This window comes from Impatiens glandulifera, chromosome 5 (genome assembly GCF_907164915.1).
Source record: "Impatiens glandulifera chromosome 5, dImpGla2.1, whole genome shotgun sequence".
NCBI classification, from domain to species: Eukaryota; Viridiplantae; Streptophyta; class Magnoliopsida; order Ericales; family Balsaminaceae; genus Impatiens; species Impatiens glandulifera.
Window position 1 is genome coordinate 48,183,166 of NC_061866.1, and position 27,243 is coordinate 48,210,408.

Here is a 27,243-nt window from a genome sequence, read left to right on the forward strand (position 1 = left end):
TTTGAAGACAATCGATATCTACCTTGGTTGTACAATAACATAACCGTGACTCCAATCAAAAGTCTTGTATTGTCGAAGTGTGGAGATGAATAGACTTAAAGATGAAATACCATTTTATCCAACAAAGAACAATAGAACATACACAAATAAGGATTATAACACTCAAAGTAAAATTCATCTGGTACTAGTCATTGGAGTGGACTAGCCACCATTCCGCCAGATCGCTTTCCATTTGTTCCGTGTTTCATTTGATCTTGTTTATTGATTTGATTGTGGTTTTGTGAGTATTTTTTCTTGTATATAACTTATAAGATGTCGAATTAATTCTATCTCTCTATGGGAAGAACATGAGCCACTTAACATGGACTTAAATGAGAACTCAATTAAAGCGGCAACAAGTTTGGTGTAACTTTGTACTAAGAGATCAAAGTAAGGTATATAATTAAATACAAGTCCATTGTATTGCTTTTTTATTCGTTCAAAAATTACCACCAATTAACGCTGTTTTAAATAACCTAAAAGAGACATGTCCACAAAAAGTGTAAATTTTCTTAGTTTTGTGATCGGTCAGATATCTTTAATTATCTATCTACATATACATACATTCATTATATGTAGTTGGAGTTATTTTGATTACAACTTATTTGACCCGTTTATTAATTATTTGTTTCAATTTATTTGTTAATTGGTCTAGAATATGACATTAATAAAGAAGATCCATTAGCTCCATAGTTAGTTGGTCTAAAGTGGTACTGAGTTTTATTCTCCTCTCTAGTCCTGAGACCCAATAACTTCATCTATTGTGTGTGATTATTTTCTACTCTTTGTAATTTTGTGTGCACGCAAACCGAACTAGACACCGTGATCATAGATGAAAACAAATTGGTTAGTTTACTTGGATTATTGAGCTAAAGTACAATTTAAGATTAATAATTATAACTAATAAAACTGTAACATACTTAAATTCAATCTAAGATCAATTTATTTTTATTAAATTAAGAATTGCATCAACAAATGACATAGGAGCCATATAGATTGAGTCACATGCTATATAAAACAAACAAATAACACTTTTACCCATGCTTAAAAAGGTGAATGCCGACATATATGCGCCGCCATAAATTACCGATTATAATAATAGGGAAAGCTGTCCGTGACATATATGGCGGCGCATAAAATAATGCCGGTAAAGTAGTTTATCCGGTTAAGCTATGTTCTTGATTTTTTTTTTCTATTTAGCCAATTTTTCTATATATTACTATTTTTTCTTTTTAATTTATACAATAATAAAAAAATTAAACTTTAAATTATGTATTTCAAATTATCAACTTTAATATTAATAAAACAAAAAGATATATTAAGTTCCAATTGAGAATGTATAAATTATGTGAGCCAAATACAAATATATTTCAATTTTGACAACATCTCTAATTAAAAATATCTACTATAAAATATGAACCAAAATGAACACTCTATTCATTTTATCATAAGACATTATCATCTCTAATTAAGAAAATAACATAATGTTGTTCTTGCCCACGCTGCTTCTTGTGAAATTATATTTTGGCGGCGGTACATTTTGGCGACACTTTTATACTTGGGTTCTAATTACCATTATATAAGGTATTTCTTTTATTTTTTTAAATAATGAAGAACTAACCTGTCCTACAGTTAAGTAATTTATTGCAAACCTAATTTACTGTGTCAGAAGTCAACTAATTAATGCATGTCGTGGAGTATATCTATAATATATACTTGTCAACTTGCTCATTATGAAGGACAAGATTTCTTATAATAAAAAACTAAATAGACAAAGTCTTTAGAGGGAAAAAAATATATGACATATTTGAAAATATATCTTCATATCATATCATATGAAATCAAATTATGGATAATTTTGTAATGTGTTTATATAAATAATATAGATTATTTAAAAATGAGTTCTTAATGCTTGTTTGATAAGTGGTTATTTTTTAAAAATAATATACTATTTGATGAAAAATATGATTATTTATGACAAATAATAAAATACTTTTTTACCATTTGATATACTAATTAATGATTTTGATAAATAAATGAATAATTAATATATTTCTCATTTGGAGTCAATTATTTGATAAAGCTGATTTTGACTTAATTAATTAAGAGGTTGATTGATGTTGTATATTTTTGTTTTATTAAATACAAATTAATCAATTATGTTTTTTAAATGATAAACATTTTTTTATTAATAAAGAAAAAATAAATATTATGAACACAATAAATATAAACAATTATTAATTACGATTTTCTCAAATAAAACAAAGAAAAACTATGAAATTAAAATCATGAAGAAAATCTATATATGAACATTGTTTGGTGAAGAAATTAACTAGCTATTTTAAAAAAATTACTATAATTAATACATTTATATGATTTAAAAAAAATAGTGTTTTATTATTTTAATTAGTAATTTAAATAAATTCATGAGAGTCAAATATTTCATCAATTATTTAGGAATGTGATTTTAAAAGTAAATAATTCCCACCAACAAGATCTTGAAAGTAACCATATTTTGGAGAGGAGAGGAGAGGAGATGGTATATATATATATATATATATATATATATATATATATATATATATATATATATATATATATATATATATATATATATATATATATATATATATATATATATATATATATATATATATATATATATATATATATATATATATATATATATATATATCAATTTTGGCTTCATTTCAAAATATTTTTTTTTTAAGTCTAATTATATATTATAAATTATATGAGTGTCGTTAAACCCAACAATAAAAACACTAAAAACGAGTGTTTCAATGTGCATGTCACCCAACATAACCATAATAAAGCGAGAGATAACCAATAGACAATACATAATCAACAAAATGCTCATCAACCTAAAAAATAATAAACAAACATTAACATTTTCTTTTGTCCAAAAACTAGTTGTTTTTGGAAATTTATTACAAAAATATAAAGTGTAAAATTAGTTTGATAATCCAATGGAAGGTGTTGGGACCCACACGGTATAAATATTATTAATTACTTATCAAATTGCAATTATATATTATTATCGAAACACATTAATTTTCTTTTTGAAAATGATCTATTCAATGAATGAATGAGTAGTTAAATATTATCAAAACAGTTATAAATTATATTATGTTAATGAATTGAATGATCCTCTCACCTAACGGAGACAGGAGTTATTACATGATATATATTAACAAGTCAAATTAGATTATCATGAAGATATTTAATTTAGCTTATTTAAAAAAATCGTGTAAATTGTAATTGACGTGTTCTTGTATTTATTTATGAAGTAAATTATATGAAAACCTTCTTATGTATATATGTAGTCATTTTTAAAATAGAAAATATTCAAATATATTCTTAAATAAAAACAAATATAAAGGACTCTATTATCTAGATGAGACCCTTGTATTCACATAGATTGTTATCTTAATTCATAACATATAACAAAATGGGAAATATGCATGTATTGCATGTAATTAACAATATTTGTTCTAAAGAGAACCAACTTATTTGGTTATGAATCGTTCAATGAAATAATAAAATGGAAAATATGCATTTTATATAACAGTTAATATATATTTGTTTTAAAAGAGGACCACGTTATTTGACATTCAAAAATAAAATAAAATAAAATAAAAATCAGTAGAGATTTATTGGTCTACACCTAAAAGACAAGAATAAAATTTCATCAATTAATTTAGTCACATGTCTGTCAGTAGAGAGTAGACCTAGCTTACTAATTTGTTTGTTGGATCTTGATACAATATACTAATGCAATTTGGATAATCTGGTTATCATGCAATGAATACCATTTGATTTGTTATTTATTTGTATTCCAATTAGATATGTATTGATTCAAATACATTTTTGAATATTTCTAATATATATTTCTGTTAGTTTTATCATTTATTATCCTATCAACAATATTGATACGACTCTTATTAAGATATTGTCCCAAAACTAAAAATATTATAATTAATGGATATGTTCTATTTTTAACTATTGTAACACCAGAATAGAAAAACCTGAAAAAAAAATGAGAAAGAAAGGCTCTTACAATAATAATATAGGCTTTAATGTTACCGGCGTTAAATTAAGCGTCGCTAAAGCTTCCGCCGACAATATTCTGGAGACGGTTTTATGCGCCGAAACATGTCTTTATTAGCGTCTCGAAAGTCTTATTATGGTGTGATATTCCTTTATCCCTTATTATATTTTATGAGTAACTATATTACTTGGAAATTTGTGTTTAAGAAAGGCCCATCTTGATCATGAGTCTCTCTCAAACTGCTAGATTAATTGGGGGCGATAAAGAAGTAGATATTGAGTAGCAATCGTTTTTGTTAACAAGTAATTAATGCTTATATTATCATACATCATGTTAAATAATATTTGCCCAAAAAGAGAGGTCACTACATTATAATACAAAAAATACAAAAATTCAAGTGACTCATGAAGTTTGTCAAACTAAATTCATTCTTAATTTTTGTTATCATTTGGGACCATTGTGGTTAACAATTGAAAAGTCCTACTTCCTTTTCACTAGTGCTCGAAATGAGCTCGTATCGGTTCTTGTGAATAGAATTAGTTTTCATTCAGAACTACATATGTCACGTTACCACTTAATTATCATGGTTTGCGCATCGGGGTCTCTTACTAAGAACTTTCCACCACTTCGACCTCCATCTCAATGGACCACGGGTCAATCAAATTGGGACTCTATGAGACTATGACACCCTTTTATGTTGTCTAGGGTTTCCCATATGTAAACCTAAGATTCCCTCGGATTTATGCAGCCACACCCTTCTCAAAAAAAATCAAATGAACTATATTTTTATTCTGCTTTGTTTTCACCATGGGATATTTGATCTAATATAGTAAGATCGATTCTTACTTTTTGTGCAAGATCCTTACGGACCATCAATTAATAAAAGAATCGATGAGCAATTAATTTCACGCCAAGTTGATGCCATAAATTAATTCCTATACCAATCTTAACTTTTCAATACACCATGTTGATGTATTATATAAGTATAGGTCCATCATTTCTCACGACGTTTCAACAAGTATATATTGTAAAAAGCGAAATTAAGTGATTCTAATTACCAAACATGACAAGATCTTTTTTTTTTAGTGTCTTTACCAAATTTGGTGTTAGATTACTTGAGATTTTTATTGTTTTTTTTAGAAAAAATCACTTTTGATAAAAAAAATATTATTTGAATTTTTAATGTGGTGAATAATTATATTATCTTCTATATTTAATATAAAATAATTTTAATATTTAAATTTATAAATTCAACAATTAAGAAAAATAAATTCAATATCATACAAGCTGTGCATGGTACACATATATAATAATTGGAGAGAGCAACTTTTTGTCCCATCATCATCAATCACTTAATAATAAAAATATCAAATTAATTTTTATTTTATTTTTAATGAGGTTTAAATATTAAATATAAATTAATAATTTTGTAATTTAGTCAACTAATCCATTTTTCCATAAAATAAAAAATTCAAACCACAGTCCAAAAAATACAAAATATCAAATATGTTTAGAAATTTGACGAAATGACCTTAAAAATAGCCTTAAATGCATTTATAACCCGCGCATAAATTAAATTGCGCAGATGATTACTTCAAAATATTCTGACGAAATTATCCCATCGCAAAATCATCACACGAAGGGGTAAGATCGTCATGCGAAAGACAAGATCGTCACGCGAAGGGCACGGTCATTCTGGACTTTTCATATATTTTTCTTTCGTGAGACGATTTCACCCTTCGCGTTACGCGACGGGGGTAATTTCGTCAGAATATTTTAAAATAATCAGATATTTTAAAATATTCTAACGCATATTTAAGATCTTTTAGTGTCATTTTGACCCATTTTCCGTTTTAAGAAAATAGTATAGTGATAGATATTTGTCTCAAGCTAAAAAAAAAAAAAAAAATATGAAGAGAAAAAAAATATTAAATTAGCTATGCATGCATGCCCATATTCATGTGGTGGCCATTGGTCAATATTGAGATTTGAAGAATACTTTCCCTATCTCCTTTGATCAGGACTTTATACCAATCACATCAATTTCAAATTAAGACCTACTATCATCCTAGTGGCAAGGCCATTCAATAATTAATATATATATATATATGTGTGCATTCTCAAACATATATATACTAGTGTGTCTTATTCTATATAATTAATTTGCTCTCTCTAAGGGAAAAAAAACACTAAAGCTTAGCATGGGGTGGTTTTCATCTGGGTTTGGGAAGTTTTTGGTGTGGTCAAAAGACACTATTTCCGTATGGGTAGAAGAAGATGTCATGGAGACCAGTTTTAGAGCTTCTCTTCAAAAAGTTGTTTATGCTTTATTCTTATCCTTTCTTGCTTTAGGTAAGTACAGTATATATAATCGAACAAACATGAATTCATATGCTCTATCACTAAATTAAACGATTATATGAATAATAAAGGAGGAGCAATAGTAGGAGGAGTTGTTGGAGGGATAAAAGGATATTCATCGTCGGTAGGGTTTCTGCGAGGAGCCGCAATAGGAGCCATGGCAGCTGCAATCTCTCTAATCCAGCTTTTGGAATTCTTAGCTCATGGAGAGCCATTTTCCAAGGTACATATCCCTCCACTTGTTGTCTACCATAAGGTAAGGCTAGTTAGACGGTCGCTTAAGATCATCCCTTCTCAAAGTCCCCAATAAAAAACATCGAACCACAAAATGTATTAACATTATATTTAACATTAGCCTAATTAATCTCCCCCAAACTTCAGAACCGATCACTTAATTGATTCTATTTAGTTCATCCAAACTAATTAATTGGTGCTGGCTAAAAGAACAATTCAAAGTAAATAAATAAATAAATAAAAGTACGGTCTTGACAATATCTACCAATATTATTAATTAATCTATCATGACCAACACACAAAGATATTAGTTGTTGGGGATGAGGGTTAAAAGTAAATGTGTGGTAGGATGTCTCTATCACCACTCTTAATTCAATGTGATATATATGTCACATTCCTTCTAGTTAATTTCTTAATTTTATAAATAATATTTTAAGTTTAATTACTAATTGTGTATAATTAATTTACATGTCAACTCATATATTTAAATATATATATATATATATATATATATATATATATATATATATATATATATATATATATATATATATATATATATATAAAGTCAAAGGATTATATTAATTAATTATTAAAAGTGATATATATCTCATGAATAATTAATTAGAATTAAGTATGCTTAGGTGAATTTTTTAAATAATCTTTTACATAGTCAAACATATATAATTTCACTTATTTTTCTTCAATCAAGTAATTAAATTCTTTATCAAAATATTAAAATATTTTCTATTTTAAATAATTATTTTTTATTTTATTATTATATATATATATATTTAAAAGTTCATAAAAAAATTTAAAATAAAATTTCGTTTAAACACAATAAAACAAAATACTATATAACATAACATCAGAAAAAATAAAAACAATAAGTACAGAGAAAAACTAAAGTGCACGCGTCGATGTGATCTTCAACCGACTTATCGACTTTCCAGAACGAATTTTATCATTATATTAATACTCTTAAAAAAAATTGCAAAATTTTTTTTTTCTCAAAATCACTGTCACTCTTACCTTTTGAATAAGACATTACTAAACCAAACCTAATTACAGTTATACATGCATGCATGCAGCTTGGCTTCTTGCTCTCTCTATTGGATGGAAAGAACTTCAACGAATGGGTTAGTCCCGCTGTGCTCAAAGCCTATCAATGGATGGTAATTAATTTATATAATTTTATGAATTACTTATTTGGATTATAAATTATAACTATACATATAATAATGTATTAATGTTTGATAATTAATTAATCAGATGGAGCCAGTGGAGAATATTATTAGTTTCGATGAAGATGATTATCATGTGGAGTTTAATATTGAGGGCAGAGAAATGAAAGGATTATCTGCTGATTATATAGAGACGTTGCCCAAGTATAAATTAACCTCCCGTGTCGATCTTATGCTTAATAATATCACTAACAATAATAATAATAATAATGCTCGATCAACCAGCCATATTACATCGGGCAGCTGCTGCCCTATTTGTCTTGAGGTTATAATTATTATAACTATTTAGATCTTTAATTTTTCACTAATCACTTAAGCCTAATTAATCATAAATTCTGAATTCAGGATCTTAGAGAAGGCGAGGTTGTACGGAAGTTGCCAACGTGTCGACATTCGTTTCATATGACATGTATCGATCAATGGTTGAGTCAATGCGGCTCTTGTCCTTTGTGCAGACAACAACTCCTTTAATTTCCGATCTTTAATGACTATAAGTTTTAGAGATGTGCAAATTAGTTTGCTCGAATCGTGTGTGAATGATCGATCATCATGTGTGTGCACCAAATAATTTCATTTTATTAAGAAATGATTATTGTGTATATATATAATTGAAACATGATCGATCGTTTGATTAAATTAATGGCCTTTCCTCAATCATTTCTGACATTCATTTATATCAATGCAGGTACTTTGTACTATTCATCCAAAATAATTCTTCAAAAAAAACAAAAGAAGACTATTCAACTCAAGTAACAACAATTAATTAAGTATAAGTTGCTTAAATGCATGGTTATCTATATGTTGAAATGTCATGAATAGGAATTCATTTCAATCATGTTTCTAGGATTTACATACCCATATACTTTGTTTGTTCGAGCCCCTATACCTAATCTAGCTAGAGAATGGTTTGAAAGATGATATATATGATGGATAATGTTTCATGTTTAATCGAATTGATATCAACATTAATTTTAATTTTGCTCCATAACTTTTATAGTAGTGAAGAGCATAATAAGTGAAACGAAGAAGATAAACGTGTTAAAAAGAATGACATAGAGGTGGATTCCGGGTGCAAGACCTACCGATTAAACCTAGCCTTGAAGAGGTAGTCTTTCCAATAAGAGGATTGAGCTAGTCAACTTAAACTATAACTATAATTGAATATCTAGTTTAGTTTCTTCAACAATGTTTTCCAGTCGAAAATTGACTTTATATATTGTTTAATTAGGAACCTCACATTATGAGTAGATGAAATGAATGATAATATTTTCAAAGATAAAAAATTATTGATAACTTTTAAATTTATTACAAAATTGACTTCACATAATTTGTATTTCTTTAATATTAGTACAATGAAATAATAAATAATTTTCGCAAAGAAAGAAAAAGTCAAAGATATAATTCAAGTCATTACCAAATTGACTTGACATCATTTTTATTAATTTCTTTCTATATTGATTTTTTTTTCTTTCAAGAAACAAAATATTTTAATATTTTAAAAAATAATAATTTAAAATAGAGGGTGTTTTAGTATTTTGGTTAATGAAATGAGTGATGAGATGATTGAAAAGTAATTGATTAAAAAATTAATTTTGAATGAGTTTTTTTTAAAAAAAAAAACAGGCCTTAAGTTATAATAATCAAACAAATGATAGAAAGACAATGAATCTCACCCAAGAACATTAATTAAATTAGTTGTATATTATTATTTATTTATAATTAATTATATTAAATTAAATTTAATAATTAATAAATAACACTACAAAATAATTTATATGAAGGAAATTGGTAATTAATTTCTGTAAAAATTTATTATATCTGGTACAATTACAGAGGGATTGCAGCCCTCATCCTTTATCTTTTCATAACGGCTCTTGTTGACTTCTTTATATGTAAGATAAATGTGGTCGGTCCCATATATAGTTACCGTTATTATTGTGTCAAACGCCGTCAAAAATTCAAACAACCCCAACGGCTCTATTCCAGCATTAACCCTCTTCTTCCCAACGTAGTCATTCTTTCTCTCAATCGAAGCGTGCGAAGAGAAACCTTACTGACATCTTAAAATTTATTTCATCAATGGATTCAACTCCTCCATCTCGCCGATCTAACGCCAAGAACCGGCCCAAATCGGCCTCACGTCTCTCCAGATTCAGCTGTTTCGACGCAGAAAGTGAAGATAGCCTTCGCATCTCTCTAGATCTTGTCCCTTCTTCACCAAAAATTGAAGCTTTAACTCCTTCTCCATCTCCATCTCCAAGACCTTCAAATTCTCTCCCTATTCACGAGCTCCTTCTACTTTCCCCTTCCCCTGTTAAAAGATCGAAGACCCGTCTTTCTGATCGGCTTGAAATTGCAGAGGAAGTATCTGGCGATCATGTAGGGAATCGCCGCCGGCAGAAGAACAAGAATGGGTCAATTACGGTTCCTTCTCCAAGAAATACTAGAAGATCACGCAGGCGGCTTGAACCGGAGGCAAGAGAAGAAAGGGATTTGGGCGTGGCGGAGGAGATGGGTAGGATTAGAAGGAGAAAGAACAATGGCCGTTCAAAGAAGGATAAGCTCAGTTTGGTTCCATCAGCTCCATCCCCAAGTGGGTATTAATTGTTTTGTTTTTTTTTAAATGGAAAACCATTTTTCAGTTGTTAATCTCCTCTTTGATGATTTTGATTTTCTGCATATAGAAACCAGAGACATCATCGAGAGACATGATCTTGACCGAATTGGAGAGATGATAACTGATCTGATAATGTGGAATGATGTGGCTAAGTCTAGCCTTTGGTTCGGTTTAGGATCAATTTGTTTCCTATCTTCTTGTTTTTCCAGCGGAATCAACTTTAGGTATATATATATGTATATAAATCTTCTTAGTTTCTTCTTGACAGACACTCACGTGGTCTGATGAGTGATTTTGAATCTTGTTTGCAGCATCTTCTCAATGATATCTCAATTGGGTCTTTTGTTCTTGGGTGTTTCATTCTTGTCAAGCTCAATTTGTCAGCGGTAATCTATCAATCTCCCCTCTTGTTCTTGAAACATATTTGATGGCTTCATGAAAAAACTTAAAAGATGATATTGACAGGGAAAATGCAGAAAAGAGGCCTGAATTGAAGCTAGGAGAAGAAGATATATTGAGAATGGCTAGACTTATACTTCCAACAATAAACTTAGCTCTTTCAAAGACAAGGCAACTATTTTCTGGTGAACCCACAATGACACTCAAAGTAAGGATCATTTAACACAAATTTAGATTTTTCTTCTAGACAACTAGAAAACCCTGTTAACCTGTTTTTTGAGATTATATAGGTTGCTCCATTTCTGGTTATGGGAGCAGAATATGGTTATCTTATGACACTGAAGAGGCTTTTGGCTGTTGGTAAGAGACAGTTTTTTTTTTGTCTTTTTTTGGGGTTTGGTTCTATTGTTGTTGTGAATAATTGAAAATCTGTTAAATTGATAACAAACAGGTTTCTTTATTAGCTTTACTGGTCCAAAGTTGTTCTCTCGCTACCAGGGACAAATAAACGACAAGGGTAAGAAATGCACAAAATGAATGAATGAATTATACTCTTCTTCTTTTTCTGCATTCTTGTGAACTAAACAAAATTTGGGTGAAAAAAAAAAAACACAGTTCAACTTGTGAAGAGGAGAGTGTTGGATGCTTGGACTGCTTGTTCTCATAAGAGGATTGTAGGAGTTTCAGTTGTTACAGCCTTCTGGAACTTGTCCACCATTAAAACAAGGATATTTGCAGGTAATAACCTGGAAATTTATTAATCTTAAATTTACTTTATGAACTGAAATTTTGAATAATGGGTTAATTTCATTGTCCAACATATATATAGCTTTCATATTATTGGTATTGGTGCGATACAACCGGCTGCATTCGGAAGCAGAAGTGAAAGATGTTGTGGCTGTAAAAGAGCAGAATATAGAGCATTTGGGGACTCTAATTGTGGTTGATTGAAGCCTGAATTTGCCTTTATTGTATATGTAAAATGTAATGTTCTTTTCAATCAATCGTACAATAATACATCAGAAGATGTACACATCATTGTAATTCATCAATTCAATTCAATCATTTCTCAAAATCAACTTGTTAAATTGAAATTGTAATACATTTTTTTTCTCTATTATTGTGTACAAATCAGGGGTTTGCAAAAAAAAAACGACTCTAACTATTTACCGCTTTATCGGAAAAAAAAGCTTAACTGAATAGTTTGCGATTATAACAAATTAGGAATCGAAACCGGGTTGGTTTACAAAATTAAGGAATATAATGTTCTTCGATTTGCTAAAAAAAATATTAGACACAGAAATGATAAATAGATGAAATTTGGAAGAGCGAATAGCTATAAAAACCTATACTTTCTTACATTTTTTCTTTTTGATATAACATTATTCTCTACTAGAAATCAGGCCGACTCAAATCAGTGAAATGTGAAGCTAATATCTTGAAAATAGATAAATTTCTTTTATTATTAGTTTAAGATAAGTTGAATCATGTTTAGGGTAAAAGTTCTATTTAGGATATATTTTTTTAATTAAGTGATTATAGTTACTAATTATCAAATGAAATTAATTTCAATAAGCATTTAACTATTCAAAATTAAGAGATAAATTGTATTATAAAACACAACTAAGTTAAATAAGTTGTTGGTCAAGCAGCCATGAAGATTTCCAACAATCCAACTGTTACATATCATCATCATCAACATCAACATCAACATCACCATCCATCAGTTTCAGGAATCATCTAATCCTGCAAAAAATATTCCTTCAACCAACTTTCTAGGGCACATTCATAATTGCAAGCTGATTTTGATGTGTAATAAAGAAATTTGATTCATTCCTATAATGAACATCAAACTATGGTCATCTTAAAGAGTAAGACAATGAAGAATAAAACCAAGTGTGCTATTATCTGCTAGCCATAACAACAATCAATTATCAAAGAACAGAGATGAGAAATTAAATTTTACTGGTTCATCTATGCAAAACAAAAATCCCAAATGATTCGACATGTCTCTTGTCAGCAAATTCTTAACTTCTAACTTATCAGCCATCATCAGCTTTTTTCTGTGAGAACTTGCACAAAGTAGAGTCATTGGGGTCCTCTGAACATCCATCACACATCTTCATTTGAAGCTGAATGTTCAAGAGAATTAATAAGCTTCAATTAGAGATCAATATCATTGACAACTTTATTGTCTAAACCTAACATATATATATGTTGTTGTTCTATAGGGAATAATTTATCAACCAAACCACCAAATTGCCAAAAGAGCACACACAAAACAATGATTATCGCAAGATTGGGCTAGAAATTCAAAATAATCTTCTTGATCACAGTCATTTTTCAACAGACAAAAGTCACTCTCTCAATTTCCATCTCCCTAAATTCGTGATTAAATGTGAAATTTAAACATAACCCAAATTCATAACCTATTGTAGCAACCAATTTTTTGAACTTCCAAAACATAATTAAATCTAGGTATTCCATCCTTGGATCTCCATCTTCATCTAGTCTTGTCAACGCCTACAACAGGAAAAAATTCAACTACTCCACATCAAAACAAGTTGATTGTAGAAGAAAGAAGAAAAAAGTGACAACTCCTTAAGACATAAGAGGAAATCGATTGCTAAACTACAATGGTTCAAGATTTTGATATCTTAATCTCTGGGCTAAGGACAAAATCTACTAACAAAATCAAAAAGAACTCAAGGATATATGTAGAATCAGAATCCATGTACAGCTTTCATCATCTCTGATTAGAGATTAAACATAACTCTAGGAAGTACTAACTTGCCACAAGTTAATAGATGGAAATGACATAAGATGGGTTGCTACTAAGATACCTAGGACCAAGAAAGAAAGGCAATGGTCAGCTGGCCTAGATGACAACTGCTAAGGATATTGCCATAGAACATCAAATTGCTATCACCATTATGAAGAAAAAAGCTTCAATTCTATGATAATTCTAAGTTGGTGAACTCTGTCTCATGTCTTTATCTGGCTTAAAGCTGAAAAATACCTAATGACATTCCAACCTAATACTCCACTTTCTGTACTAGTTGGAGTAGCTTAACAGTGGCCAGACTGATCCCTAAATCTTCCCTTCTTTCAAGTGCTACATAAGCATCTTCAAGCAGAATCTAGGATAGAACACTGGTTCAATACCTTCCACGCACTAAGTCAAACCATGTTCAATTAAGCATATCCAAATGCACATTTTATATTTCACAGAACCGGAAAAAGATAACAAACTAACACAAATTATCTAAATAACAGATCAAACAAGTAAGAACCGAGGCAAATTGGCAAGAACAAGACTTTAAAGAAACTAGGTTATTACCGTCCGAAAGCCAACCGTAACTCCTGCGGGAGAGAGATAGCTTCGAAGTAAGCAATGCAGAAGCAGTTGCAGTATGAAACGGCTGCATGGTCTCCAGACAAGCGCTCATTTCAGCTGGACACCTATAAAAACAAATATTTCATTGCATACTCGTTTTCATAAATCCAGAAATTACATGCCTAAACGAATACAAAGACTTTGTGATGGATGTGAAGCACGGACCTGAAGATCCGTTGAGAGAGAGGATTTCTGCACGGGGCTCGAAATGGAGAGCTGGTAGCCTTTGCCTCTGAGGCGATTCTGGCGGCAGCTTTCCTGACCGGATTCGACCGCAAAACGGATCTGGTAGCGAAGGACATGGCGGAAGATGCCATCATGACTGTCAAAAATGTTGATAGATTTAACCTTCGAAATGGAGGTAAGGGTTTTATGATGATGATGATGATAGTCCCATAGGACCGAAACGGAAAATTTGATAATATAACCCTTAAAAGAAAGGTATTTTGATTTTTAACCTTACTAATAAAGTTTTTGTTTTTTAACCTTTTTTTTTAATTTTTTCCAATTTTACCCTTAATAACCTTTTTACTTTTTTTTTCTTCCTTTTCCTTTCCTCTTCTCCTTCCCGTTTTCCCTTTACTCCCCGTCTCTTCCTCTTCCTGGCGACACGGCGACACCGTCCCTCTCTCTTCCCCGGCGACACAGCCCCGCGCCACCGTTCCTCTCTCTTCCTCGGCGACACAGCCCCACGCTCAACCCCTCTCTTTCCTTTGCTCAACCCTTCTCTCACTATGACCGCATTCTTCGAAACATGGTACTTTTTGCGTTTTCTAGTTGATAGTTTGTTAAAGTGAAAGTTCTTGATATACTTTGGTTGTTCCTCTAATTCTTGCTTTTCATAAGTTATTAAGTAGTATTTAGTTAGAGTTAAAATGCTTAGTTTAGGGTTTGGGCTTTGGGCGTGGCTCTTGGGCGTGGGGCGTGGCCCTTGGGCGTGGGTCGTGGCCCTTGGGCGTGGGGCGTGGCCCTTGGGCGTGGGGCGTGACCCTTGGGCGTGGGTCGTGGCCCTTGGGCGTGGGGCGTGGCCCTTGGGCGTGGGTCGTGGCCCTTGGGCGTGGGGCGTGGCCCTTGGGCGTGGGGCGTGGCCCTTGGGCGTGGGGCGTGGCCCTTGGGCGTGGGGCGTGGCCCTTGGGCGTGGGTCGTGGCCCTTGGGCGTGGGTCGTGGCCCTTGGGCGTGGGTCGTGGCCCTTGGGCGTGGGGCGTGGCCCTTGGGCGTGGGGCGTGACCCTTGGGCGTGGGGCGTGGCCCTTGGGCCTTACTTCCCTACCCTGTTTTTGTTTTCATTATCTTGGTTTGCACAAGCTGAGCTAATACACAGCAGATGGGCAATGCTTGCTGTGTCTGGAATTCTGATTCCAGAATGGCTAGAAAGTCTGGGGTTTATTGAGAAGTTCTCTTGGTACGATGCAGGAGCACAAGAATACTTCGCAGATTCCACAACTCTGTTTGTGGTGCAATTGGGGCTAATGGGTTGGGTTGAAGGACGGAGATGGGCAGACATAATAAAACCAGGGTGCGTGGATATAGAACCGAGTTTTCCACATAAGAAGAAGCCAGAGGTCGATGTTGGCTATCCAGGCGGGCTTTGGTTCGACCCTTTGATGTGGGGTAGAGGGTCACTGGAGCCAGTGATGGTTCTTAGGACTAAAGAGATCAAGAATGGTCGGCTTGCCATGCTTGCATTCATTGGGTTTGTTTTTCAGGCAATTTATACAGGACAAGGCCCTTTAGAGAATCTTTCAGCTCATATTGTTGATCCAGGACACTACAATGTCTTCTCGGTACTGCAACTTTCATGCTTCGATCATATTCTTAATTTTCCAGATTGAAACATCAAATTTTGTACTAATTTTGAAAACATTTGGTTTGCAGGCTTTCACATCGCACTAGTGCTTGCTCTGCAGTAAGGAAGGAGCGCCAAGAATTTACATGCCAACGATGCTGTGTTTCTTCTTGTCTTCTTGATTTTGTCCATTTGCAAATGTAAATATTATTTGAAAATGACCATTCGGATTATTTGTTGGTCAAATCTCGATGTGCTCTTAATGAAAAGATACGAAATTCATGCTATATTTCTATAAGTTTAAACATGGTGAAAGTTAAGCTTAAACATGGTGAAAGTGAAAACCATGATCCAACTTCAGCTCAAATAACATGCCTGAAATTCCTACCTAAGTCAAGTGAATTAGATGCAACTGCATAGAAACTTGACATGAGTTAGGTTACTGAAAAAAAGGATTTCTATTTGACAGAATTCAAACCACTAAATCAAAGATGAGACAAAATTATAATAAATAAAAAGATACTATGTATTATGTAACCCTTGAACTAAGGCATTGCTTGATGTTTTAATGATACTTTTCTATGAATATCTTGTTTTATATAAAAAAAAATATGAAAATTAATCCAACTAAAAAATCAAAAAGTAATAAGTAATGACAAAATATATACTTCCCCTTGAAGTAAGAATCATTTTGTAGATTGTATGATATGTATATACATTATACAATATACATAGGTCCAACTTTAACAATAAATGGCTATATATGACAGGTCGTCCTCATGTTTTTCATGCCTAAACCCGAGCAAATAAATAAATGATTAATTATAGGAGGGAGATCTCTAAAACGACAAGTACAAAATATCACACAACATTGAATCTACATAAAGAATTAACAAAATCTGAATGACTGACAGTAATTATAGCATAATAGATTATTAGTGTAGAGAGAAAGGTGGATTTAATTTGATCAACCTCCCTATCGTTTCACACGCATATCTTTCACACATGAAATGATATGGGGTTTTCCATTTTCAGAATATATATAAAGGTGTGGAATCTGCGAAGTATTCTTGTGCTCCTGCATCGTACCAAGAGAACTTCTCAATAAACCCCAGACTTTCTAGCCATTCTGGAATCAGAATTCCAGACACAGCAAGCATTGCCCATCTACTGTGTATTAGCTCAGCTTGTGCAAACCATTTCAGCAGTTCCGAATCAGATCCTGAGATCAAACCATCCATTTAACATATGATTGGTTTTCTTCAATCTATCAAACAAATGCACGCTTACCTAATCCAAGTGGGTCGAATCCAAAATCTCCTGAAATACTACGAGAACAAAAAATGACAAGGAATTTAGTGATGCAGTATGTGTAGAAGAATAAATACAAGTTTTTTTATTATTGAGAATATCAAACAGTATTATGATCAAGATTAATAGAGATTAAAGAGTAAATGTGGATACCTGCCATCGAACCAGGGAGGAGGAGAGTCTTTACAGAAGAAAAATGTGACATCTTTCTCGATAACTTTCTGGGTATTTCCCTATTTTTACAGACCAAATCAGATATTAGTACTGGTATCTAGCTAGTAGTGAAGGAAGATAATGAAAACAGAAACAGGGTAGGGAAGTAAGGCCCAAGGGCCACGCCCCACGCCCAAGGGTCACGCCCCACGCCCAAGGGCCACGACCCACGCCCAAGGGCCACGCCCCACGCCCAAGGGCCACGACCCACGCCCAAGGGCCACGCCCCACGCCCAAGGGCCACTCCCCACGCCCAAGGGCCACGCCCCACGCCCAAGGGCCACACCCCACGCCCAATGGTCACGCCCCACGCCCAAGGGCCACACCCCACGCCCAAGGGTCACGCCCCACACCCAAGGGCCATGCCCCACGCCCAAGGGCCACGACCCACGCCCAAGGGCCACGACCCACGCCCAAGGGCCACGCCCCACGCCCAAGAGCCACGCCCAAAGCCCAAACCCTAAACTAAGCATTTTAACTCTAACTAAATACTACTTAATAACTTATGAAAAGCAAGAATTAGAGGAACAACCAAAGTATATCAAGAACTTTCACTTTAACAAACTATCAACTAGAAAACGCAAAAAGTACCATGTTTCGAAGAATGCGGTCATAGTGAGAGAAGGGTTGATCAAAGGAAAGAGAGGGGTTGAGCGTGGGGCTGTGTCGCCGAGGAAGAGAGAGGGACGGTGGCGCGGGACTGTGTTGCCGGGGAAGAGAGAGGGACGGTGTCGCCGTGTCGCCAGGAAGAGGAAGAGACGGGGAGTAAAGGGAAAACGGGAAGGAGAAGGGGAAAGGAAAATGAAGAAAAAAAAAAGTAAAAAAAAAAAAAGTAAAAAGGTTATTAAGGGTAAAATTGGAAAAAATTAAAAAAAAAGGTTAAAAAACAAAAACTTTATTAGTAAGGTTAAAAATCAAAATACCTTTCTTTTAAGGGTTATATTATCAAATTTCCCACCGAAACCCTAATATACCGTTTGGTTGACCGGTGAGGTTCTTTTTTTCTTTTGCTGCAAGACAAGGTCTAGTTTGGACCTTTTATTATTCCCAGTGTGGCTTCTTTATTACATTTGTATTTGTGGGCAATAAAACTGTGAAAATAAATAAATTCATACATGAAATTAGGGTTATTTTTAAAATGTATTCATTATTTAAAATTTTGTTAGGTACACAAATTTGAGATGACCCCAATAATAAGCCGAAATGCGTAAAGTGTAAGGCTATAAATTAAATAACGTTGGTGACTCTTTTTTTTTTTTTAACGAAAATGCCCCTATTGTGTGACGCAACCCCAGTTGTGTCACGTAATAGCGTCACGCAAAAAAAAATTCGCGATTCCGGTTGCGTCACGCAACCTCCGACATAGGCAAAATCGTCCAAAAACAATAAAATGGGTCACCAGCGCTTTTTCTTTTAAACTCTGAACTTTCCGCATTTAAGACCTTTTTGAGGGTTATCTCCTCAAATTTCCCATACACATGATAGTGTAAAATTATGTCATATTTTGTGTTTGTTATTTTATCAATTTCATAGATAAATTTAGTATTCTTTTCCAATAAAAATATTTATATGAATCAATTGATTTGACCTTAAAATACATTATTTAAAATTATGATTCGACAAAATTTACAAATATGTCAAAGTGGATTAAAATTAGGTTACAAAACGATAAAATATGGATAAATATAATTAAAATTTATAGGGTGATGTCCGGTTTTTGAATAATTACGGTGAAATTTGGATTGGAGGGGCTGATATAACGAAATGCGTATTTGGATTACCATATCGATTATTTTCTGATGGACTTATTTAGTTAGAGAGAAATCGTCGAACCCTCATATCGCAGTCATCCAATGCGTATCATGCTATTATTATTATGTCGATTTTTAATATTTGTTCTGGAAAATCGGCGGAGTTGGTCAGAGAGTTATTCGTTCTCTTAAAATTCTACGAGTTCGATAATATATTAAGTAACGTGTTTTTATTATTTTTTATTTTAATTGTTAGAATAAAAAGAAGGATGGTATAATAAACCATCAATATTTCATCATCTCATCTTCCACTTCAAATTGTTAAAACGTTTTTCATCTTGAATTTGTTTGTATCAAATATAAGCAAGGTGTTGAATTTAAATTTATCTAAAACACTAGAAGAATCTAATCCTTGATGACCCTATTTAGTTTTCATGATCTTTCTAACCAAATATTTTGAGAAACAATTTTCATACCAGATTTCCAATAATTTAAAATTAAAAAGAATGGATTTATATTAGAAAACATCAATAATCAAATCCAAGTCTCCAAATTATCACAACTTATCTTGTGGCCTGCAAACAAGGTAATAATATGGTCTCAAATCAAACAAAATACTCCAATTGGATCCTCCACTGCATCTTTTGTAACATTTTCTTCCATGCAAGACTAGCTAAATCTTTAGCACGTACATTCCCTTAACTGGAAACAGAATTCTGTTTTTTCTGTATAAACAAACATTTAAACCAATGTTTAGAATACAATCATAATTAAGAAGATGCAAAGATAAAGAACATTATGAAAAATAACTTACGGCCGGACAGAAAACACCTATACAATGTCGTTGTGTGGGGAAGAAAACGAAAAGCGTGCTACAAACCACAGCAATCCCAAGAGGCAACATCGAAAGAATCTCGATCATCTCATCAGAAGGCTTTGGAAAGAAGCAATTCACCACATTCTTATCAAACAAAGCCACACCAACAAAAACAATAACAGATAAAACAGCATGGAAGAAATCCATAAATCTAACTCTATATTTAGCAGCTTCTTCCGGCGACAATCCACCCCCTACAACCGGACTATCCATAACCCAAATCCCATATATCGTTGCCAATCCGTGCCTGACTTTTCCGGCGGGATCGAGGAAGCTATCGGTGAAACAGAGGAAGAAACAGGAGGCGGCGCAGAAAGAGAGGAGAGCGGCGGTGTAAGAGCGGCTGATAAAGGTGAGGCATTTTCCTTGGTGGGTTAAAACTGGGGACAAGATTTGGAAAAAGAGGACGGTTCCTGTTGGGAGGAGACTGGCTAAATGGGATGATGTTTTGAAGGTTTTTTTTACCGCACGTTGGGAAAGTGTTTTCTTTGGTTTTGTTTTGAGAAAGGGTTGTTGTAGATGATGTTCTTCATTTGTGGTAATTATGTCATCATCCATTTGGTTTGGTTTTGAGACCTTTTCAAAACCAAAACCCAAAACCCTTAATTTGTTTTTCTCGTGGTCAGAATCTGACCAATAAGGCCTTAAAATTGGGGAAGATAATAATTGATGAATGAAAGAAAGTTGCTTTTATAATGACATTGAAACTGCCGATCAAAATAAAGGATATAAATATGGATTGATCTTTAAATAGACATCAGAGTCAAACCAATACTAAAGGTAGAGTCTTCAGTTTTTTTATAACAAATTCAATTGGTATTGGATTGTGTTTGAAAGTATAAAATTTATTAAAGTACAAAATATTATATTTTTATTTATAAGCGTTTGTAGTCCAACGGTTAGGATAATTGCCTTCCAAGCAATAGACCCGGGTTCGACTCCCGGCAGACGCAATTATTTTTCATTTTTTTGTTGGTGGTTTTCCTTAGCCCAGGCTAACCTATTGTTTTTTGGTGCCTCATGGTTTTAGTCTGGTAGTTTTAATGTCAATAAAGATTGAAATCTCACTAGTCAAAAAATATGTCTTTAACTTGTATGATAATAGGTGTTTCTAGTCCTAACTATTAGAATAATTGATCTTTTGAACAATAGACCTAAGTTTAAATCTTAGTAGACAAATTATTTAACTAGCAACATTAGTTTTACACATCTCAACTATTTTTTAGAGATATTACAGCATCAACTCATGAGTAAAATCCCTGGATCAAACATTTTATGGTTGATCCCAAGACAACACCTTAACTTGTTGTCTTTGGATTCCAACTTGTTTGATATGAGGGGTATATTTTTGTTTTTCAAAAGAAATTATCAATCACATTAGTACTAGATCCTACTATCATAACCTATTAAATCACTTAATTAATGAATTAAAATATCAAAATATATTAATGTATTTTAATTTTAAATATAAGTCATTTATCATAAAAAATATTTAAATTAACTTTTTTTTCTAAAATTCTTATTTATAAAAATGAGTGTTTTAATTGTTAGAATGATAGAGAAATAATTTATAAAATTATGATAAAAATCTTTAAAAATTGATATTAAACTATTACTATATGTAACATGGAAAGTAAAATATTAAATTGATTAAAAATATATTAAGGACTTTAGTATATATTATCTTGTGAAATGACCCGCAACACATGCCTAACTCCTTAATAAGTCAACTTTTTACCAAATCTTTTTTTATATGTTTGTCAAAGAACTTTCAGAAGGAAGAAACCACACTTATTGTATGTATTGTCAATTCATTCATTATTGTTATTTTGTCTGTGTTTGTTTGTTTCTTTTCTTCATTAGTTTGCGTAAATTAATCAAAAATATCTTCAAAATGGAGAGTCCAAAAAATTGAAGTTTAAGATCAAAATTAAATAAAAGTGGCAAAAATACAATTTTGAATTGATTAAAATGGCAATGCATGTGAATTATATCTTTCTGCCAGTTTTGCCCCCAATTCATCAATAATATATATATGAGATGCATGTGATGTGAGTGTCATATGTGTGACCACCATTAATTCCACAATATATATAATATTATATTATAATACATTGAAAAATATAATGTTATTTTTGCAAAAATAAAAAATCCTTGGCAAACAAATATGAATTAAAAAAAAAAACACTACAAATAAAATGTCCACCATATAATTAAGTGGATTAAAAGATAAAGGCAAAGCTCAATAACCCGAAGAGAGCAAATCCGATCTGACTGCCGGCGGCGGCGGCTCCATTCTTAGACGGAGATGGTTCGTCGGCGGCGGTGGCTGGCTTGGTGCTGTTCGACTCTTTTGTGGCCGGTGCCGGCGGAGATTGCGACGGCGGTTTGGCCTCCGTGAATTCCTCAGGCAACAATACCTTGTCGACTTGATAAACCGCCAATGGGGGATCCTTTCTGATTGCATTGTAGACTTGAGTTGTTACAATATGTGTTGAAATGTTTACCTGATGACCAAACATATGAACACATTAATTTTATATATATCAAATTTTAAAAAAAAAATAAAAAAAAAATAAGAACCTGATTGTTTTGGGCGGAGAAGTAGAGGCCAAAGACTTGACCATCTTGACCGGAAGCCTGAGTGTGAACTGGGTTACTAGCGGTTTGAAGATCAGCAAAACTATAGAACTTAGGAATGACATGATAAAGAACAAGTTGAACTTGTTGTTGTGTGGTGAGATTATTAAGGTACCCTCCTGGTAGATTATTGAATCCATTGTCGGACGGTGCAAAAACTGTCATTCCATCATTTGAATTGTTGACTTGATTGTTGATCTGGTTTGCTACTTGAGTCGATGTTAGAAGCTTGATGAAGGTGTTGTAACCGCCGGCCTTGTCTAGGATTCCGGTAATGTTGATCGGTCCAGATGCGGCCGGAGCCGGGGCCGAAGGGGTTTGAGCTTCGGCATTGAAAGAGAACAGGATTAGGATGAGAGAAAGAACAACGACGGCCATTGTCAACGGCGGTCGGCGGCGGAGGACGGCGGCGGGTGGTGGTGATTGATTTTTAGTAGATGGGAGTTGAGTGTGGGATGAGGATTTTATATAGGGGTGGGAGAGTGAGTTGGAATGAGCTGGTTACAGTCAGATATAGATTATTTTTTTATTAACTAATTGAAGATAAATTAATGATTAAAATATGTTATTTATTTATAAGGTTAAGTTGACATAAGTAAATAAATTGATCTACACGGCGTCACGTGAGAAAAATAATTTATTAAAATGATAGAGTTGTTAATTTTATGAATTTATTACAACCCTGCAGGTTTGCAGCTGTTAAGCATATAGAATTAATTAAATTAGCTTAATTAATTGATTTAATACTTAACCTACATTATTATGTCCTAATACATTATCAAATAGCTGTTTATTGACCTCAATTAGTTCATAAAATGTTGATATCAAGTTATCAACTAAGTAATTTCCCTCCTATTAAATATATATAATATTGGTTCTATTTAAAAACAGTTTCTTATGTTTTTATCTGCATCATAATTTGTTTGACCTACACTTAACATTGTTATAAAAAAAGTTAATAAAGGAAAAAGAAAAAAAAGGCAGATTTTGAGGGTCAATTTTCAAAAAAACTACAAAAATGGATGAAATTTTTCAACAATTTACATCACATTTCAGTAATTAAATATTCAAATTACAACAATTTTCAGCAAAATTCAAGACATCTCAGTAATATTTCAACAAATTTCAGCAATGTAACACATTTTCAACCCATTTCCAACATATTTCAATCCATTTTCAGCATATTTTTGTACAAGTCATTCTTTCATCACCAAGTTTGTAGACATTTTTACATATAACAAAAATAAATTTAGATTACATATAACAAATAACTTAATTGAAATTATACTGTATATGTTCATATTCTTCATTCTTCAAGTTATTCATATATATGTTCATTTGATAATTTCTTTCAATTTATATTTCTTGTCAAAATAATAATAATAGAAATTAAGAACAAATTTATTAAAGTCTATAAATGGATTCTTAATTAAATAATGACTTAAAATAAGTATCAAATAAATACTCAATCAAACAACTTGTACATAATTAAAATTAGATTAAAAAAATGCAGATATTAGTTACAAAGGTCCCTACTAGTGTCATATTTCTTTTTACCATCTCATTTGGATATAAGTAGACCATTCATCTCAAATGACCCACTCCGAATTTCTGAAATTCATTTTAGATTTTGGTTAAATTATCAATATCCAAATATGTGACAATATAAGTACACAATTACATTTTAAATATTATAATCACTTTTAACGATATTGATCGTCACACACATTCTATGGCACTATTAAACCAAAATCTTGCCATCAACCCTTTTTTATTTGACGATTTGTGAGAAAGATATTCATTTTTAGTTTATATTCTTTTGAGCTTCGATAAAAATAAATATGCATATAATACAAGTGGTTGAAAATTATATAAAAAAATATTGCCCTATCATTATTATATATATTATTTTTGTTTAATTGTCTTGTAGTCCAATTATATTAGTTTAATTGTGATCCAAATATATATATATAAATAAAAAATCTTATTCTCTACAAAAAAAAATAAAAATGCAAAACCATGAAAGAGTCATTGGATGATGGTCATGATCATGTTGCCCATAATTGTGTTTCCTTTCCATGACTGATATGGACAGCCATATATTGGATGTGATTTTCGGGTCAAGAAACTAATTGAAATGATCTCAACTGGGTCATCAATATCTAAATAATGTGATGACCCTTCAATTACCATTTGATTAATCAAATAATGTCCTTCATTATACCCTTCAATTATCATGATTTGTTTAATCTAATATTGGAAATATGATTTTAAAAAAGATGAGGTTTAATTTGTGGGGTAGAAAAAAAGAAGAAGAAGTGTGCAGTGAGAGTGAGGGTTCATAATCATGGTTACAAATAAATATGTGATCCATGTGGATGTGGATTGCCAACTACAATGCAGGCCAGGTCAGGCCGCAATAATCCAAATTGCCTTTTGTCTTGTAATAATTATATAATTAATAATAAACCAGATCGATTGAGATGTAACAATTATAAAACAAGACATTCCATTACAGGTAGATAAGGGACCCTCAATACCCTCCATTCTCATTGAGTTATATAAAAATACATATATGTATATCATGAAGACCACTAATCAACCAATGGTAGTTGAATTTGTATAATTGGTTTGATATATAATCAAATCATTCGTACTGGTGGTGGTGATGTATATGTTTCTTTTGTAGCATTTATTACTTATTTTGATCTTTTGATATTAAGATGTGACCTAGCAACCGAATACCATTTTTTTTATTTGAAATGTTTCGAGTTGTTTATACTTTCCTCTTGAAGATAAGAAAAAAATCTATTTGACAATAACTTTTTGTTGGAATGGAGAATTTGTTGTCTTTTTATTCTAAATCTCTTCACGTGCAAAGGAATAAGACTCGTGAATACTCAATATGTCAAAAACGCTTTTTGACACTCAACATGTCACCAACGTTCCACCACATCATTGTTATGCCGGTTAGGTTTGACATTGGTGGTTGTCTTAGCTTTTCCATATAATAAACCTTGGTAAAAAAAAGAGAGTTTGATATAGATAGTCTTGATCATAGACAATATAATCTCGCCCTTTCTTCTTTAGATAAATATGCTTAAAATGAATATTGTTACAAATTTTATTTCTCTATGGGTAAATTAACATGATAAAGAGACATTGAGATAAAACTTTCCACACCGCATATCATTTTAAAGTAAATCGAGTTAGATTGACCAAAGAAAAAAAATAACATTGGAAAGCCCTGAAAGATTGTTTCTTGCCTGTCTCACTTCTTAACATTGGAGGCTAGAGTTGTTTAACATGCAATCTTATGGGATTCAATTAAAATTTTAATCAAAAGTCTCTTAAATTGAAACAAATCATTTATATATAGTTCATTCACAACTACACTAAAACACAAAAAGAGAAACAAAAGAGCTGAAAAAAAGGTGAGAAAAACAATGATCTCAACCCTCACATTCAATAATCATGAATCATGAGAAATATGTCTCACACTTATGGCTCTACTAGATACAACTTACAACATGCTTAGCTCCTTACCCAAATCAAAAGGCATCTGAATAATGAAACAACTACATTCCTTAAAGCCTTTGTCGCCTCATTCCGAGAGCTAAGTCGATTGCTAAATTAATCCGCCATGGTTTTTCTCTATGGTGGCTTTTTATAAGATCATTTACATACCTAATTCCCTATATTGCAGTTAACATTATGCAAACTACACCTTTGTTTTTTAAGTTTTACATCCTTAATCTTCAACTCATATTTAGATGATCACTAACATTAAAAATTCAAACAAAACTTGTTATATTTGAGTTTCAAATAATTTTATGTGAAAATCATAGTTTAATGATAGAGGACAAGAACTCATGTCTTCGAGATCATAAGTTCAAATTTTCACATCCAAACTATTTAAAAAAAATATTTCAAATTATTTCAAGAACAAACTCATACCAATACAAGAAAATTAACTTGAGATGATTCTTCTTCATGTAATCAAACAAACAATTTAAAATTTGAGAAATAACTTAAAGCACTTAAAATATTAAAGAGTTATTATAAAAAAAAAAATAAGAGGGAATATATGTTTAATGGGCTTAGATTTTAAAACCCAAAAGGTTAATTAAGAATATGTTTTAACTTTTCTTCTTCTTTTCTAATTTTTATTTATTTATTTATTTAAGCTGTATTGTCAGAGAGAATTGACTTTATTTTATTAATTTTTATAATTTTTTTTGTTCGATAAGGCCGTGTTTGTTATGTAGTAATAAACTGTAGATGTAGGATTATAATACTAAT

The 27,243-nt window shown here is 32.0% G+C and overlaps 6 protein-coding genes and 1 non-coding gene across 9 annotated transcripts; 4 read left to right on the top strand and 3 right to left on the bottom strand.

The window, feature by feature from the left end:
* The first annotated feature begins 6,312 nt into the window (after positions 1–6,312).
* On the top strand, positions 6,313–8,421 carry LOC124939556 (NEP1-interacting protein-like 1). Its single transcript, XM_047480019.1, has 5 exons — positions 6,313–6,463; positions 6,544–6,695; positions 7,798–7,884; positions 7,979–8,215; positions 8,296–8,421. The coding sequence occupies exons 1-5, from the start codon at positions 6,313–6,315 to the stop codon at positions 8,419–8,421; spliced, it is 753 nt and encodes a 250-aa protein (XP_047335975.1).
* A 1,527-nt stretch (positions 8,422–9,948) lies between these two features.
* LOC124939816 (reticulon-like protein B17) lies at positions 9,949–12,036 on the top strand. Its single transcript, XM_047480266.1, has 8 exons — positions 9,949–10,543; positions 10,635–10,791; positions 10,879–10,953; positions 11,033–11,174; positions 11,257–11,326; positions 11,418–11,483; positions 11,582–11,704; positions 11,796–12,036. Exons 1-8 carry the CDS (start codon positions 10,030–10,032, stop codon positions 11,915–11,917), a joined length of 1,269 nt encoding a protein of 422 aa, XP_047336222.1. The 5' UTR covers positions 9,949–10,029; the 3' UTR covers positions 11,918–12,036.
* A 479-nt stretch (positions 12,037–12,515) lies between these two features.
* Positions 12,516–18,710, bottom strand: LOC124939815 (protein NUCLEAR FUSION DEFECTIVE 6, mitochondrial-like). Of its 3 annotated transcripts, none has more exons than XM_047480265.1 (4): positions 18,638–18,710; positions 14,529–14,771; positions 14,307–14,428; positions 12,516–12,712 (listed from the first exon to the last, which is right to left on the bottom strand). In XM_047480265.1, the coding sequence occupies exons 2-4, from the start codon at positions 14,681–14,683 to the stop codon at positions 12,696–12,698; spliced, it is 294 nt and encodes a 97-aa protein (XP_047336221.1). In that variant the 5' UTR covers positions 14,684–14,771; positions 18,638–18,710; the 3' UTR covers positions 12,516–12,695. The 3 variants fall into 3 exon arrangements, with proteins under 3 accessions (XP_047336221.1, XP_047336220.1, XP_047336219.1); XM_047480264.1 differs by lacking the exon at positions 12,516–12,712 and adding an exon at positions 12,759–13,098; XM_047480263.1 differs by lacking the exon at positions 12,516–12,712 and adding an exon at positions 13,266–13,489.
* On the top strand, positions 15,650–16,433 carry LOC124939557 (photosystem I chlorophyll a/b-binding protein 6, chloroplastic-like; the record flags this gene model as incomplete). The annotated part of the gene is made up of 2 exons (XM_047480020.1): positions 15,650–16,147; positions 16,239–16,433. Coding segments are annotated over 2 exons (516 nt in total), but the record flags the coding sequence as incomplete, so codon positions are not given.
* LOC124939558 (protein DMP7-like) lies at positions 17,181–20,859 on the bottom strand. The gene is made up of 4 exons (XM_047480021.1): positions 20,239–20,859; positions 17,614–17,693; positions 17,440–17,477; positions 17,181–17,371 (listed from the first exon to the last, which is right to left on the bottom strand). The coding sequence occupies exons 1-4, from the start codon at positions 20,857–20,859 to the stop codon at positions 17,181–17,183; spliced, it is 930 nt and encodes a 309-aa protein (XP_047335977.1).
* A 323-nt stretch (positions 20,860–21,182) lies between these two features.
* On the top strand, positions 21,183–21,254 carry TRNAG-UCC. The gene has a single exon. It is a non-coding gene; the product is annotated as a tRNA-Gly (tRNA).
* A 1,127-nt stretch (positions 21,255–22,381) lies between these two features.
* Positions 22,382–23,385, bottom strand: LOC124938797 (fasciclin-like arabinogalactan protein 6). The gene is made up of 2 exons (XM_047479305.1): positions 22,885–23,385; positions 22,382–22,808 (listed from the first exon to the last, which is right to left on the bottom strand). The coding sequence occupies exons 1-2, from the start codon at positions 23,317–23,319 to the stop codon at positions 22,524–22,526; spliced, it is 720 nt and encodes a 239-aa protein (XP_047335261.1). The 5' UTR covers positions 23,320–23,385; the 3' UTR covers positions 22,382–22,523.
* Positions 23,386–27,243: the final 3,858 nt, after the last annotated feature.